The sequence below is a fragment of the Lepisma saccharinum genome, chromosome 11 (assembly GCF_977018435.1).
Source record: "Lepisma saccharinum chromosome 11, izLepSacc3.1, whole genome shotgun sequence".
Lineage (NCBI taxonomy): Eukaryota > Metazoa > Arthropoda > Insecta > Zygentoma > Lepismatidae > Lepisma > Lepisma saccharinum.
In genome coordinates, this window is record NC_139239.1 from 17763711 (window position 1) to 17780529 (window position 16819).

General features: G+C 40.4%; 1 protein-coding gene across 7 annotated transcripts in view; it reads left to right on the plus strand.

Annotated features, from left to right (window-relative positions):
• LOC145994656 (uncharacterized) overlaps positions 1-16819 on the plus strand; it is a 314233-nt gene that overhangs the window by 231037 nt on the left and 66377 nt on the right. For 4 of the 7 annotated variants that reach the window (XM_083130764.1, XM_083130767.1, XM_083130766.1 and 1 more), the window contains exon 7: positions 16077-16238. The exons of the other annotated variants lie outside the window; for them this stretch is intronic. In XM_083130764.1, coding sequence (XP_082986890.1) covers positions 16077-16238 — 162 coding nt within the window. The remainder of the gene's footprint in view (positions 1-16076; positions 16239-16819) is intronic. 7 annotated transcript variants of the gene reach the window in all.

Here is a 16819-nt window from a genome sequence, read left to right on the forward strand (position 1 = left end):
GCCCGTCACACAATATGGGGTGAGTCCCTTAACTAAAACGAAATTCATGGCAGGACCCTAACAAGAAAATAAGATATGTATATTTTAAACTTCCTCACTCAATTTCTAAAAACCAATGCTGTTACAGACTCCTTACTAACAATTCAAACTGTACTGTCTCTGAGGATAAAATCTCCACACCTGGTTAAAAGCTGAGGCTGTAGAGGTACTTCTAAGAACACGACAACACGGCCCCACAGTGGATTATAGTAGCTGTCGTCCAGACGCCAGAGCCTCGATGCAGTTTCCGGGGTGTACTGCGTGGGAGTAATGTTGTCTGCTTTCTTACACCCTTCTGGACGATTCGAGCAATACTTTGTTCGTGTGATAAAAAATAAGTCACTCAAATTTGAAGCAAGATTGAACACAAATTATTACATTTAGTCTTTTGTTTATTGTAATTTTTCGATGTGACAGGAGTCCATAAATTATTCACATACTTATTAAGATACATAAGAGCAGCAGTGGTATAATCTGGAGGGCGTCTGACTGCCACGCGAGAGACCTGTGTTCGATTCCCGGGATTGGTGATTTCAGATGGGAATTTCTCAAGCGATGTGCCTGCATGGAGCTGCTCTGAGGTTTATCCAGCCTCTAATAATTGTGTTCCCGAAGGGAGGGGGGGCAACCTTAGCGGGCAAAGGCGGCTGGGGCGCGATGCTGATCACACCTCCACAACAGGCCTTTATCGAGAATGTGTCGGGACCGTTCCTGCACACCCCATATATCCTTTGTGGAAGGAATTATTCACAAATGTTTAGCAAATGTTAATACAAATTATTATTCCTTGCCTATAAATTTTGGAAATTTTTTTGACTTCAGAACGTGGAAATATCTTTGAATTTTGTATGGGTTACAGAATGGCCATGCTGTTAATGAGTAACGGTTCAGCGTTTGTTTAAAATCATTGGATGATGGGAGAATAAAAATTATAGTCAACCTCCCCTTAGGGTGGTGGCTATAGATGTCAGATAGTACTCAAAGGGCACAAAAAAAGGAAATGTTAGGAGAAAACTAGTTTCCCCTGTCATCCCCTTCCCCGTGGTTCGTGCGGTGGCCATCAAAGTATAATTTCTGAACGTAACGATTCGCGCCTACGTGCCACAATTCTAGCGGGATTGGAGCTACGGTAGGCACGCCTGCGATAATCCTCGATCTGGGACCATGTTTCAACGAAGGATTATTGTGCCTGGTTTTCCCAAGCGAACGAAGGGTTCTCTTGCGCTTTAGCAGCATCCAAATCGCTTTCGAAGCTGGAGCATTCTAGGATTTGGATGTTGAGAATTTGTTCGGGAATGGTAGTTTCATTCTGAAATTGGCTAGCCCATTAGCATTCCGGATCAGAATGTTCCGCTCCAGGGTATTGGTTTTCTCAGTGAACTTCCTAGTAGTTATTGTAAGAATTTTTGTACTTCCAGTTTATGTTTAAAAGTATTGGCATCGAGATTATTGAATGTAAACAATTTGTTAAAACAATATTCCCAGTTCTAGGACCATGCACCATGTTTGCATAGTTATGAATAAAATTAATTATTTCGAGTTGAAAGTCATACATAAACAATTTAATCTCGCACAGAGGTGTAAGGGTCGACCATCTGAGAAGTCAGCTTCACTTGCATATAAGTGTGACCTTCGCTTCCTCGGTAACTCGATAACTGCAATGTTGCAGGCCAACGAGGCTCTGGCGCCTGAAATCACAGCCAGTATAATCCTCTGCGTGACTCGTGTTGTCCATATGTGTTTATGATTGACCCTTCATCTAGTTGATTGTATCGAACACGGGACCGCTTGATTACAAAGTGAAGACGTTCACACTGCGCCATTGGGGAGGCTAATGCATTGGTGTCTAGGCCACTGGTGCGATGTAGAAAACTCTCCCTTAATATGATTAGGACTCGGAATTTCATGGTCTTCTATTATTTAAGATGTTCTAAGGTCATTTTTCCTCTACTCCCTTTCTCTATCTCTATCTCTCTCTCTCTCTCTCTCTCTCTCTATATATATATATATATATATATATATATATATATATATATATATATATATCAAGATGTAACATGAGACATGAAATTACTTAAGATATTACCGTGTGAATCAGAACTCTTCATAAATGACAAGATGAGACAACTACAACCTGAGATACTTGTGCGTTGTGTGTGTTGTTGCCTTACTCCACGGCGATGAGTAAACAGTAATAGCAACTTTTCAATAGGAACTTCTGCTATCACGGCAGAGTTAGGCAACACGCATTGCTCATTGCAGGGAAGCGGGTATTTCAGGATCTAGGTGTCCCATTTTTATTGCAGGTAACAGTACTTGTGACACCAGCGGATGTTTAAAGTACTGAAGTTAACGATAAAAATATCGGTTGCAGTTGCAGTTTTACGTTATTGCCGATTTTTCTTTAACCTTAATTTTCGATTATTTCATCCCTGTCATCTGTAACAAGACGCCAAGAAGGTGTTTGAACTGGAACCGGAGCGAGAGGTTGACTTATTGTAAAATTTTGGGGGGAAGTACACAATGGCTGAAGTGCATAAAACGATCGTGAAGAGGCAAGGTTTAGAAAATTAAAACTCAGTATAGAATGGAAAGCAGAAATACTGAATGAACAATAACCCAAAAGGTTAATGCAAAAAAATGCTAAGCAAAAAAGGGAAACAGGGTGCATTGTTTACTTTTCATCAGTTTTCAAGCCCGTTCTTACCCTCCATCATTCGCCCTGTCAATAGATATCACGGAGAAACTACAGTCTTATTTTTTTAACACTCGCTTGTTATCGAAATGTTCCACGCTATGAACGGTTCCCAGGTGTATGCTACTGAAATGAAATGTGTCTGCACCATTGGGTATTTCGTTAGGAGTCGAAATTTATATCGCGGTTCCCAAACGACTGCAAATTGGATAGTACAATTTAGGACGGCATCGGAAACCGGTAGCACGGGGATCCAAAATTTCGTTACATGCGAGCCTGCTTTTTAACGGGCCCTCTCTTTATCACCCACTTGCTATGCCGGCTGTATATTGCACGCTGTGTGCGAGTGTCTAAATTTCAGCCACTCTTCCACTGAAATGTCGCGTAGTCCAGCCAGTTGAATAGGGGTGGAACGTTAACCCTTAATTTCATGATACAAGTAAGCTAAGAGCTCTACTTTAAAAAAGTGTTTTCAAGTAGGAATAATTATTTTTGCAAAGCAACACTTTTAGAGGCGCACTGTGGATACACCTTGCTACATTCTGATACAGACTCATATTCTTTGTGATTAATATCCTCACCGATGGCGCAGTGGTAGCGTCGCCGCCTTGTAATCAAGCGGTCCCGGGTTCGATTCCCGGTGGAGGCACATAGTGGTTCGGATACCACTTTGATGGACACTTACAAAGAAAATCTGGGCAGGCCGTGATTCGAAAGCGGGATCCTGGCGTTGTAGCATGCTGTGCTAACCACTTCGCCATAAAGGTCGGTGAAGCCATTTGCGTGTCTGTCTAAAACATTCAGCCAATGGCCTGGTCACTATGTATGCATATTTCCTTTCTTGTCACTGTACATATAGTCACAGTTCATAATGCATATTGTTCATAGCAGCATACATTTTGCGCCATATATATATATATTTCGATATCGTGTACCAAGACACTTTTAACAATGGAAGGTTCTGTTTTCTAGTGGCACGTCAAGACTCTCTCTTCGTTCTTGCCCCATCGATTCTTGAATGTTGGTAAGGCGAGAAGTAGTATCGAATGTCCTTAAAGGGTTCGAGAGTATTGGAAGCCTAGAGTTTACGCATTCTAGGCGCTGGTCTAGCTCGATTTTACGTCAAGTCTGCCGAAGACTGATAACTGCAGTCCTCCCCTGTTTGCTGAGAACACATCCCCGACCCCTTTCTTCACTCCACTGCTGCGAAGAGGTTTATATTACCAGCGAACGCTTCTCCCTGTTATCACTGGTCGGTTTTGTTTGCTCTTGTAATAGACGTTCTTAACGTTTAAAGTTGCCGTTCCGAGGAAGGGGCACGGACAAAAAGTTCTCCGAAGCTGTAATTCTCTTTTTCTCGTTAAAATATTCTGACAGTTTAAGTAGGGTAGGTTTTTCTAGCCTGGAGGATTATTATTTACCCTCGTTACCAGATTTTCAAATTGGAGAATTATTTTTTTTAAAAAAAAATCACATGTAGTAATCGACAATTCGTTATTGCGTGTAATCCGATGCAAAAATAACTCAACTAAAATGAAAAGATAAACCTTCGCTGTGTTGGAGGCGACAATGCACTCCGTAGAAAAGCAACCAGTGGCAACACCTATCGACAATCTGTTAATCAGACTATGGCGTGCACTGAAAAAACCACTTGCGTTAAGGCGACGCGGAGAGTGGTCCGAACAGGTCCACACAACATTTTGGTTATTATTTGTTTTATTTTAACACCACTGAGGTTAAACGTTGACATGAGTGTCGTGTGGACCTCCTGGAACTACTGTCTGTGTCACTTTAACACCATTTTTTTTTCCGTTGTAAGACATTGCTTCTCGGAAACGATGCAATGTCCTGAAACAGAAAACACTTGACCATTTTTTTAAAGTATATTCAATATTGTTTTTTTAACATCATTATTACTACTGTACTGAATAATATAAGTACAATATTTATAACAATACTGTATTTCCTATTTGTTACATACTATAATTTTTTGTTGTTTTTCTTTCACCTCTTCCGATTTTCAGTTGGTTATTTAGTATAATCAGAGCTTTTTTAAAATTCGAATCTCGGCCCAGTCCACCTCGAATTATCGGGACTTATCTTAATCGAGTGTTATGCTTTACCTAAAGTATTTCACATGTAAATTAAAGTTGTTTGATTTTGATAACAAATAGCAGCGAAAGTATGATATTTCATGGATATTTGTAAGAAAAACAACGGTCCAGATTATGTTTTTAGATTTGGGGGTCAGTATTATTTGCGCAAGGAATTAAAGATGCCTGCTATTTTTTTAGTGGTATCAAGTTTTAACGTCATATTTCTGATTAATAAAACATGCCGCCTCGGTGACCGAGCGCGTTTAGTGTAATGTGGCGCTGCTGTCGGTCAAGCATGTAAATGGGCTATACGGTATATAATGTCTGGCAAAATGGAAAGCTGTCTATAGTAATAAATAGTTTAATAAGAAGTTTGTTATAAATGTTTAGTGGCACGTCATGTTGAGGAATAAATAATGCACGACTGTGGTGCATGTCCTTTGGAGCTAACTCGACATTTTAAGTTTAATCTGCGTGTGTTTGGATACAAAGCTGAAGTATTAAATGGCCTCGTAGGAACTGTGTTTTTTGGGGATTTAATCATCCCTGTAGGAATCATGTCGTTCTTGCCAGGATTTGACCCGTAAGCAGTGTGACGTAAACATCTACTTTTTAATTTTTTATTTCTTCCTTGTACTGAATATTACATTCGGCGATTCTCTGCCCCTGTCCATTACTGTGGAACAATGATAGAAAAGTGCGTCACCTCGTTAGTCGAGTCCCAAGAAGTTATTTGCTAATGAACCTGGGGAGAGAACAGTTTCCTCGGGGAATTTCTAAAGAATCACAGACGGAAATGGGTCAACTACCCCCAGGATGATAATATTCCCAAAGTGCCATATTTCTAGCGAGTGATAAAGTGAAATGTCTAAAAAGATAAAAAGAAAAAAAACGTAAGTAATTTTTGCCCCCTTCCAGTAAAAGTTTGATTCCCGGTGGGGTCGTATTTCTGTACTTAATGTGTAAGTAAACAAAACAGTAAAAAGAATCAAAAGCTACATACACATAAAATTTATGTATTACATAAATTCACTGCACTTTTACATCACACAACTCAAATTATAGATCCAAATTTGACAGCATTCTACATCCCACACTGTCACTTAAGCAAATATATGAAAGACGGTAACAAAATACAGTATCCTTTCTAGATTTAATGAATAAGCAATTACTGAATACTGAAAACCGACGAGTAAACGAGGCAGGGGTTGCATTGCCATGTATTAACTAATTTTGAAAGTGAAAGCATAATTTTCGAAACAGTTATGCAATGAAATCCCCCCTTTTTTTCTGTACCTCAAAGATTGAGAAACTACAGTCTACGAGCTAATTTTTAACAATACAAAAGTAAATTGGACGTAGTATACATTGAAATTACTGAACTATTTTTAGTATTTATGTGGTCCAGATCTCACTTTGAAACTGCAGATCCAGTCACGATTACTCTTTGTACACTCCTGTTCATGAAAATTGTCACATATTTCAATTATCCAACTTCATAAAATGTGCTACCTTGTGCGAACAGGAGTGTACATAAAACTAGTTTAATAACTTTGCCCCAGTAAATGAGTTGAAATCTCTCGTGTGCTTACATTTACATATTTGTCTTAAGATTGTAGCCGGGACCCGTTAATCTGGATCGTTTACAGCGTAACCACGACTCCCTGTCGACCGTGTCGGCGACGTTTGATGTTATGATCGATGTATGCGAATGGAGCTATATTTATGCGTGTCAGTTTTATGAAGCAGCATCTTGAGTCTCGAAAACAAACTTTTGCCCGTGGCGTAACTCTTAGCTACACGTGAATTTACCGACCGGATCGATGTGAGGGAAACCAAATCCGTACGTCCTGTGATCAAGTACCTGTCGGCAATATTCCGGGATAGGGAAAAGGGACCAATAAAAGGGGGAGGGAAGGAACAGTGAATGGGCGGCTCTCATCTTCTCCTGCAATCTGGGTCCGGAGCAAACACTGGCTGGAAGCCAATATCTTCGTGTAGGAACTCGTGCCTTTCTTCTTTGGGGCATAATTTGGGGATTAAAATGATCGTTACACGGGCGGGAGCTTAATCGTTTATTTCGAGCCCCTCGGGCTAACTTTCCAATGGGCACCTTTCGGGGCGCTTAGGGAATAGATCTCCCCCATCCTTACGAATCAGCGAAGATGCCTGGGGACATTGAATGCTCAGATTTAGATAAGCTAGTTTTCACCTGAAGCGCTTTTTCATTGCATTATAATTGTCTTCGCGATGGCTTTGTGGTAACGTCGTCGCCTTGTAATCCGAGGGCCCCGACTTCGATTCCCTGTGCGACATATACTGGTTCGGATCTCACTTAGAACTATCGGTCCAGTCTCAATTGAGGTTAGATGTTTTTGTTGTACGTCCACCTTATGCACAGATAGGCTAATCAGGACTGGGCCTACAGTAAAGTGGGATCCAAATCACTGTCTCTCCACCAGGTATTGAAATTGTGACGGTCATGTGATCGCCACCAAGCTCCGGCCACCTTTACTCCCCAGGGACTGTGGAAAAAATTCCATCTGAAGTCATCCACCCCGGGAATTGAATCCGGGTCTCCCGCGTGGCAGTCGGACACCCTAACGTAAGCTTCCCCGATGGCGTACTGGTAATGTCGTCACCTTTTAATTAAGGAATCGCGGGTTCGATACGCTGTTGCAGCACAGTGGTTTGGATCCCAGTTTAAACTGTAGGTGAGCCTATGAGTGAATGAAGTGGACTTAAAAACAAAAACTCCAAACTCGCACACCCTACTTTTTCTCTGTTATCATATAAGATGTCAATCCTTCCCTTCCCACTCAGGACCAATTTTGTATTTGCTGAAGTTTCTGTGCGGTCAGCTTCATATTTCTGTACAGTAATGAAAGCCTTCTTGTTGTAGCGACTTAACAAGATCGATCTTCTCCTTGTTACATTGTTCATATCGGCTTTAAATATAAATGTAAGCTGCTTCCCGAACGAAATAAAATACCTATCATATTTTTTTCCCTCTTTTCAGCGGTCGTTATTTAAAAATAGCTTCATCCTCTTTGCAATCGATACAACCCGATTACTTTATGGAAGTCGGAACGATGGTTGGAAATGTGGCTTTTCTCTCTCTCAGAAGGGAATTTCAGGATTGGTCTGAAGTTGGAAGGTGTGTGGGGATTGGTGAGGAGGGGGCACTCTCGGTTGCTTCGCAATAGGCGCAGCTGTATTTGCCCTGCGGTAGCCCGGAGGACTGGTCTCTGGGCAAATAGGGTGGATTACTCGGGTTCCAATCCACAAAGGGAATTTACACGTGTTGAGAGAATTGGAGCCAGGCAATACATATTACAAGATAGTTGCCGCGAGGGTTGGAAATTTGAAGGCTCTTTAGTATCGGTCATTTCCCATCCATATCTCTAAATAGTAAACGCTCAATTCATTTCACGGCGTGCTCGCAATGGGAAGTGTGTTTTGTCTTGCCCCTATGCTTTTACTCTATTCTTCACACGCAAACACATTGTGGAATGTAGCCGGCCCCCGTGGGGGAGTGGTTAGCACATCGCGCTACGACGCCAGGGGTCCCGGGTTCGAATCTCGGCCTGGGCTTGGATGTTTGTGTGTGTCCATTCATCAATTTCATCATATCATCACTGATTCCCATCTTCGCAAATTAGCCAAAAGTAGAAAAAGCGAATTAAAATAAAGCAAATCAAGTAATCAAAACATTGTGGAATTTCTCTAGCTGTTTCAAGCGAAATATGCACAAAATTATGATATTACGGAATGTGTGCTTTTTTTTCGGAATGCCTTGTTCGCACTGACTGAGAGGGACTCGTGTTCGAGTCCGTATCTGGCCTTCAGTGACGTAGCTATAATCTGTGGAGCAAGGCTGCGCATAACGATAGAGAAGGGGAGAGAGTGTGAGTGGGCGGAGCGAAGCCGTGCGCTGATGCTAACGACTGGTAGCTACAGTCTCGTTTCCCCTTTCACCTTTCCCTCTCACGCGTCCATTGGTTGAGACCTCTCGAGTCCTACTTACGCAGAGACTCGTTTTCGTTCGTTCGCTCCAGAGATTCCTGGGACAGAGTATAAATTGATGTGTTTAGGTGGACCCAGTTATTGTGTGTGTGTGTGTGTGTGTGTGTGTGTGTGTGTGTGTGTGTGTCCTAATATGGCTTATGAATTATATACAGGGTGTTTCCGTGATCTTGAATAAAACTGGCAGGGTGGATGGAGACTTACCCAACTACCAATATGAGATGAGGAACCCTGGTCAGGAAACTCTTTAATTAACAAGTTACAAGCCAAAACTAGTCAGGGCTGCCTATGGAATGAGGCAAACGGAAAGATGCGGCTTGTAGATGTACGGACATTCAGGGTGCACTGCCTGGCAGTAACGGCTGCCTATTGGGTGCCGAGCCGAGGGACCTATACATCCCCTCCTGGCAAGAATCCTTGTAACCTGTGATATAGGCAAGAATCCTTGCTCCCTGTGATATCGTCAGAACGATTACATGGATGCTAGAACGGATGCGACAGAGCTTGTTGCGACGCTGCCATGCCTGCATCGACGCTGGGACTACCATTTTGAACACCAACTTTAACGTTTTCGTCGTAGAACCCTGCGATACACTAGTAATGTCCATATTACATCTACAAGCCACATCTTTCAGTTATCTTATTCAACCGTCATAGACAGCCCCAACCAGTTATCTCATATTGGTATTTGGGCAGTCTACATCCACCCTCCCAGTTTGATTGAAGGTCACGGAAACACCCTCTCTCGTTTTCACTATATTAATAATATTAATCATATAGTATATTAAACACACGTAACATATGTGCCATAAGTTTTATTAAATACTGGCTGGGTCAGACTCAATTAGGCAGTTTTGGATTAATGTTATTTTTTTTTATTGTGACAAATGTTACAAAATGGTTACAAAAATGGAATCACACACACATAAGTCATTGATTTTCAAGATAGTTGTCGACCTGGGCACCATCTAAGCCAACACAGGCTTGTAGACGTAAAGCAACATTTTTACACGCCTTCCTACACATGTTTACCGGAACATTCTTGAACTCCTGAACAATCACCTCACGCAGGTGTTGCTCACTGTCAATGGGATTAGCGTACACCTTGTGTTTGAGGTGACCCCAAAGGAAAAAGTCTGGTGGGGTGATATCGGGTGATCGGGCTGGCCACTCCACAGGCCCTCGACGGCCAATCCAGCGTTGAGGAAAAACTAGATGCAAGAATCCCCGAACAATTTTGGCGTAATGTGCAGGGGCACCATCTTGCTGCCATCTATCGACAACAAAGTGTACTTTCCCATTTTTCCGTGTGCTGTTGGATTGATTGGTTACTAATGTTCGAAAACTGCCTAATTGAGTCTGGCCCACCCAGTATATAGTAGTAGTTTTTAATATATATTCCTATGGTTTCCCGGTTGGCATAGTGGCAGCGCCATCACCTTGCAGTCAAGCAGTCCCGGGTTCGATATCCGATGGAGGCACATGTTGGTTCGGATCCCAATTTAAACTGTAGGTTCAGACCGGATTGATTGGTAACATCGAAGGAACATGTGGTGGGCATACGTTTCATCACACCCCGTCAAGATTGTGAGAGAGGTATATCCTAATTATTCCTGGGCTTGACTCGTGCACTTGCGCTCTTAGGATACAAAACTTTCCGGAATATTCACCGCCTACACGTGGCTTGAAATATGAATTTATATATTATTATAGATGGTCACCTTTTTCTACTTTCTTGTCTTCGCCTTGTAATCAAGAGGTCCAGGGTTCGATACCTGGTGGAAGCACAAAGTGGTCCAGATTCCTCTTTAAACTGTAGGTTCAGTCCCGATTAGCGTGTCTGTGCATAAAGTCTACTTTAAAAACAAACTTAACTCTTCTGCTTTTCCTTATACTACCGGAAAAGGCTGGAAAATATGTGTGTGTGTGTGTGTACATGTAATACGTTTTTCTGCCTCTCTTCGATGGAATCTTCAAAATGGACAAGCTCTGCATTAACATTGAGTGAACGAAACTCCTGCCAGAATTTGTCGCTTCACTTCGTTTTACTTTCGAGTGCAACGTGCTAAATAATTTGATTCCCCGTGCAGATGCTCGTTGATAGGGGAGAAAGAAACAGAGGAGAGGAAGGAGAGAGAAACACTTTAGAGACGTCTTTTCGTAAGGACAAGGGGAGGAAAGGAATGAGAAAACAGCTTGTAACCATGGCAACAGAACACTCTTGACATTTCGCCTCAGGGTGGACAAGGTAGAGATGAAGCGACGACAAAAAACAGATGAAAGCTGGCCAAGATGAAGGCTTTTGCGGGGTACTCATGAACCTGTTGGCAAGCATGGAATTATGAGTTTTAAAGACGATATCCACAGTGGATGGTATTGACTTCCATTTCTTTTGCTTCGCCATATCTGGTGGTTCATTATGTAATTTCAGTGTAGCAAGGGCGATGTGACGTTTTACAACCAAGAACTAGTTCTGGTTTTCCACCGACTTGGAAATTCTGGAAAACCTCATATTAGTATTTCAGATTTTGTTGTCGGCGATAAACTTGCTTTGGTTGATTGTCTTGCTCTAGAACATACTGGGTGGCCCACAAAAAAATGAACCAAAACAAACGCCTCGTACGATATAATATGTGATTCATTTCACTCACCGCGAGTTGCAACGTGAACACTGACGTGTACATGAACATCTGGGAGCAATTCCTTAAGCACTGATGACGAGCGAGAACTTTGTTTCTTTCAGCAGGACGTGATAACTTTCCACACGTCACGAGAGTTGTTTCTTCATTCAGCTCATGAGGTATTCACAGAAGAACGTAGAGTGAGCAAGGTGTTAAGGCCTCCGCGGTCAACAGAATTAACGACGTGTGACTTTTTCCTGTGGGGTTGCTTCAGGTGCATGGTTTATGAAACTAATACATGGAATGTGGCCGAAATCGAGCAGAAAGTGTTTCACAACTTGATTCTGTGGGCTCAACGTTGCATAGACTGGTGGAAATTACCTTCAGAACCTAATGTAGCGTGAAAGTACGCGGGAGCTGGTTCAGTTTTTCGTTAGCCACCCTGTATATCGCCGAACTTCCAGAGCTGTGGAGAAATACCCCTAAGTGATTAAACTCGAATAATTATGATTTCTTCAGTCACAACTGTTTTACTCATTTTAAGGATGTAAGAATAACGCAATACAGTGACGTGTTCGGGTGTTATGTGGGAGGATGTTCAGTTAGAATTATCAATAAATTTCGGATTCGGAACTAAAAATCGAATACCCAGATCCATTATTACCCAAGGTCTGGATACATCAGGATCGGAATCTCGCTAATGCTAGCATACGCAGGACCGTTTTTTGGACGGGGTTGGACCTGTAAAGGTGGATTACATAGCTGCGTTCTAGAGGAGCAGGATACACAATGAAATGTTTCGCAATTACCATTTTTAATCTTTCTTTTAAAGTTGTTCAAAGACAAAAATTGTTATCGGGACTCATTTTAAGGGAGGTTGCATTTATCACTTTGGTTTTTCAGAGTTCTTTACAGCTTTCATTTGATTTGTACACAATTTCGGAGCCCCAATAGTTCCTCTCCTGCGTACGGCAATGGAGGCGCGGGGTATTAATGCTTTAATAAATAAGATAATTGTGTGCTTTGATGAAACTAGTGTAGAAGGAATCGGCAAGCACTGCAAAATCGTATACATATACCCTCCTCTTGTTTTTTTTCACACCGATAATAGTAAGGAATGTGCTTCCTACAAATGTACCTAGCTCGTTTTAAGTAGGCGGATTTGAACAGGAAATAGTACCCCTACACTTCAATGCAAGGCCGTGTTGTTAAACGATTTTTATTATTGTTAGTCGGCTTAACGGAAACGGCGGCATTAATGCCTTGGTAGTACGTATTGCCCCCGGAGTTTTGTAGCTAGCAACTACATCACATTGATTCGTCAGCATTGGAAGACACACAGCTTATATGATACGCAGGTAAGACAGAATATAGACTTTTGCAACTAACTCTGTGTGGAACATTTTATTTTCTCAGTGTTTTTCATTGTTAACATCAGCACCGTAGCTACATATTTTGGCGCCGTAGGCAGGATTGTGGCTTAGCGCCCTTCGCACTACCAAGCAGGGACACTTTATGTGACTCGTACGATATTTTCTTTTTTCTTCGTATGCCTTGGTTTGTGATTTTACATCCTACAAATTTATAAGTGAGGAAATAAAGAAACAAAGACAAGTAATTAAAAAGTGATATAAGTTATATTTAAAGATTCATAGTTTGCATTTCTGTAAAGGAAAATCAGTTATGTCTTAGTGTCTGAAGAACATCTTTAAAAACGTAGGGAATCAAAATTCCAAGTGTGAATTTCTCCGTCGCATATTCTTAGTTGTTTTAACGTTATCTTTAATGTACATTTTAGGTTCAATTAAAGAGTTACATAATATATGCGGTCTAGAATTATGACATCATATCATTTGAGATTCTCCAGCTGTTTTGTGGGTGTACAGTGTAGCCAACTTTTGCACATGAAAGGATCTAAGCAGGTGTATCATTTTAAGAGCTTGTTTTAGATTTATTACTTTTTTCATGTGGGCTCGTTCACACTGCAGAAGTTTTGTTATTTTTTCTTATACACGATCATCAATGTCAAAGGATAGTTACTAGTTAGACCAAGATTTGTTTTACACAGCTTGCCAGATACGCTGGCAGATGTACCCATGTTTGTGGTAGGCAGTGGAGAGTCACGTGAATGTGATAGCCAATTCGCTCTGCACTTCTAGTGAAGGAGAGACCACCAGGAATTCTTGCAACTTACTTGACCTGTCTCCGACAGTGTTTCTGTCTCTACCTGTACAGCCATCCAACATCGTATGTGTTAAGCTGTATAGTGAAAGTGTAAAGTTATTATTATTACTAATAATTATAATACAGAGGAGCCTCTGGGGCAGAGGTCAGCATAATGTGCAACAATGCAAGAGGTTCCAGGCTCGAATCCTGCCCATGGCATGGAGAATTTCATTGTGTTTGTTCCATCATCATTCATTGTCACCATCCATCAATGCTTGAAGCGGGGGGTGGGGGTGCTGCAATTTGGGATGATATCTCCCAGCTAGAAGAATTGCACCTTTCTCGTTAAAACATAGGGGACATCCCCTAGCTAACCCCAAGGCTCAATGTAGAAAATTTTCCACTTTGAGCACTGCTCATACTTGCAATCAACCCAAGAAGTAAAAAAAGCAATATGAAATAACCAAAGTAGAATGTTTCTTTGTGAGTTTGCAATTACACATAGTAACAGTTATTAAAATAAGAAAAATACAAATAACTTTACACGTAATTCATTGGGTAAAATGGAGAAGATATTCATCCAAGCTGTATGTTGTTAATTAACATGCATTAACAATAAATTTACTAATTATCAGGAGGCTTATAAAGACTGATTTTTTTAAAAATAATCAATGTTCTAGGGTGTGTTCGAAATTTCAATCAAAAGTTGTATAGTGGCTAAGTATAGGATTTTTAAATATGTATCCAAACACTATGCCATTAGTCCATGGTAAGAACATGCACCATTTAGCACATGGTGCTAGACAAGTGTTGTGAATTGGTACAGAAATATTCATACATTAACCTTTGCTTGTGTGAACACTATTGTAGATTGATGTTTGAAAATGTGTATCCTGTCGCTATCCTACTTCGAGGTTTATCTGTGTGGACATGAAACCAAATATCTGCACAAGTGATACGGCTCAACCAAGATGAGAAGAACTGCGACAAACTTGTGAACTAAAGTTGATAGTCATTTGTTTTCTCTTCTTCTATCCCCTTCGCTTGTGGCCAAGTGACGCCCCATGTTGCCACAACTTTCCTCCCTTGCTTCATGATGATACTACACTTGGCACTGATGATGTGTAGAAGAATGTCACACATTTTGGCAATGCAAGAGCAGGATTTCAAGGTAAACAGCAGGTTGCATTGCCCACACTCCCTCTGCTTGCTTGCAGTTAAAAATTCGACAAAAGTGCCACCGGAGTTTACTCAACTTGGTTAAGCTGTTCATTTTGAAATAAAGGTGCGTGCCCAGGAGTTCTAAACAATGGTGAGCGTGACTCCACTTTTAACTTACCTGTGTTACATTTCAACATATTCCTATGTATTTAGTGTTGCTTTTTCTTATTAACATGTGAGGCAATGTAGGAGTACATCCTTCAAACCCTGGTCATGCCACTGCAAAGCTGCTTAATGTGTTGGCGCCTTTTTCAGTAATTTGACTGAAAAGTGCATTGCTTCCAATTAAAATTATTTTTTCGAAATACAAAAGTACATATTTATTTATAATCGCATTAGGAATGCTTAAATGTTTGTGTGTGTTTATTTTGTTCACTACATATGCTTTTGTGTGTTTAAAGAAATTGTGATAAAAGTGCACTGTATTTGGTCACGTATCCTGTTTGTGTGTACACGTTAGCACATATATATGATATAGTTCAGAAGAACCAAAAGGAGGTAAACTAAAATTCAGTTTACATATCTGGACTTTCAGTTTTTCCGTACATATAAAGTCAATATGTGGAAAGAAAGAGGGTTAGGAGGGAGGGATAGGGCCATGAATATGTAAATAATAATGTCACAAAGTGCATTGCTTAATAAACTAAAATTGCTGACCAAGGCAGTCTTTATTACATAATAACAACTATAAATGCAGCATTTCCACCTTCTACAGGGTCTTCTTCAGACAAAGATCAAAATAGAATACTTTCACAGCATTTTAATTTGAATTTTTGTCTAAAGACCCTGTTAGAGGGTGGAAACATTATATTTAAAGTTGTTATTTTATAATAAAGACTGCTTTGGTCATTATTCTAAGTGTTTTATTAGAATGGAAACAAGGCTGAATAGTGTTACCATAGTGCAATGCTTAACTTTTATACTGAGCTTAGTCAAAATTACATCATCAGATAGATATGTCAAATTTTTTTACGATAATTGCACAATTCATGTAAATTGTCAGTGGGAGAGTTTTTTGAAAGAGTTGTTTTTGAGTCGATGCTGGAGTCTTTATTGCTGGAGTCCTGGTATTTTAAACAGTAACCAAAAGTCAATTTGTAATTACAATTCTTATTGTAAATGTTATTAGTATAGTGTTGGGTAAGTATTTCTCAAAGATTTAGTTTCAGATTTAAATATGCAAACATCCCTGTTTACCAATTTTTTTCACAGGGCTGGCGAAAACCAAAGACACGAACAGTGATGCCAAGCAAGAGTAGTGTGAAGCTAACTCCTCCACCCCCTCCTCCCAGCAGTGGTGATAGTGGTGGGGCAAATAATGATAAAACACCCTCCCCCCAAACAGAACTACCCCAGAGTTCCAAAAACAAGAAGGTGCCATTTTTTTTTTATTTAGCTTGGCTGTTGTGTCGGTAGCCTTGCCAATAATATGTATTCCATTGCATGATTTGTAAAGTAATGTAGAGCTTTAATGTCATGTGTATACTTATTAGTTATGCAAGTGATTTTTTTGTATTGCCCAAGGTTCATAAGTTTTGTTAAGAAATAGCAGATTTTCAAAATTACTTGTGTTTATGTGTATGTAGCATACATGTAATTTTTAATATCTTCATGTGTCAGCAAACACTGTTTTTTTCCAAATTGTTGTATCTTCAGTGAATTATTTACTCCCGAGTTTAATTATAATTATTTCAATTGTAAAAGAAGCAAGTAATTATAATTTGCTGCTCCTGCATTATGTCTTGATTTGATCAAACTGAATTGAAACAGCATTACTGTTGTTGACATGCTAAATAACCAGTGCTATGAAGGCATACAGGTATACATTCTTCATTGTGGTTATAGTAATACAACCTCCAGATAAGTTGAGTGAGTCCCAGAGCTGCTTATGCAGGGACACCCAATGGAATAATTTCATGATAATTGACTTCAATAACCAAACCTAGTTGTTAACC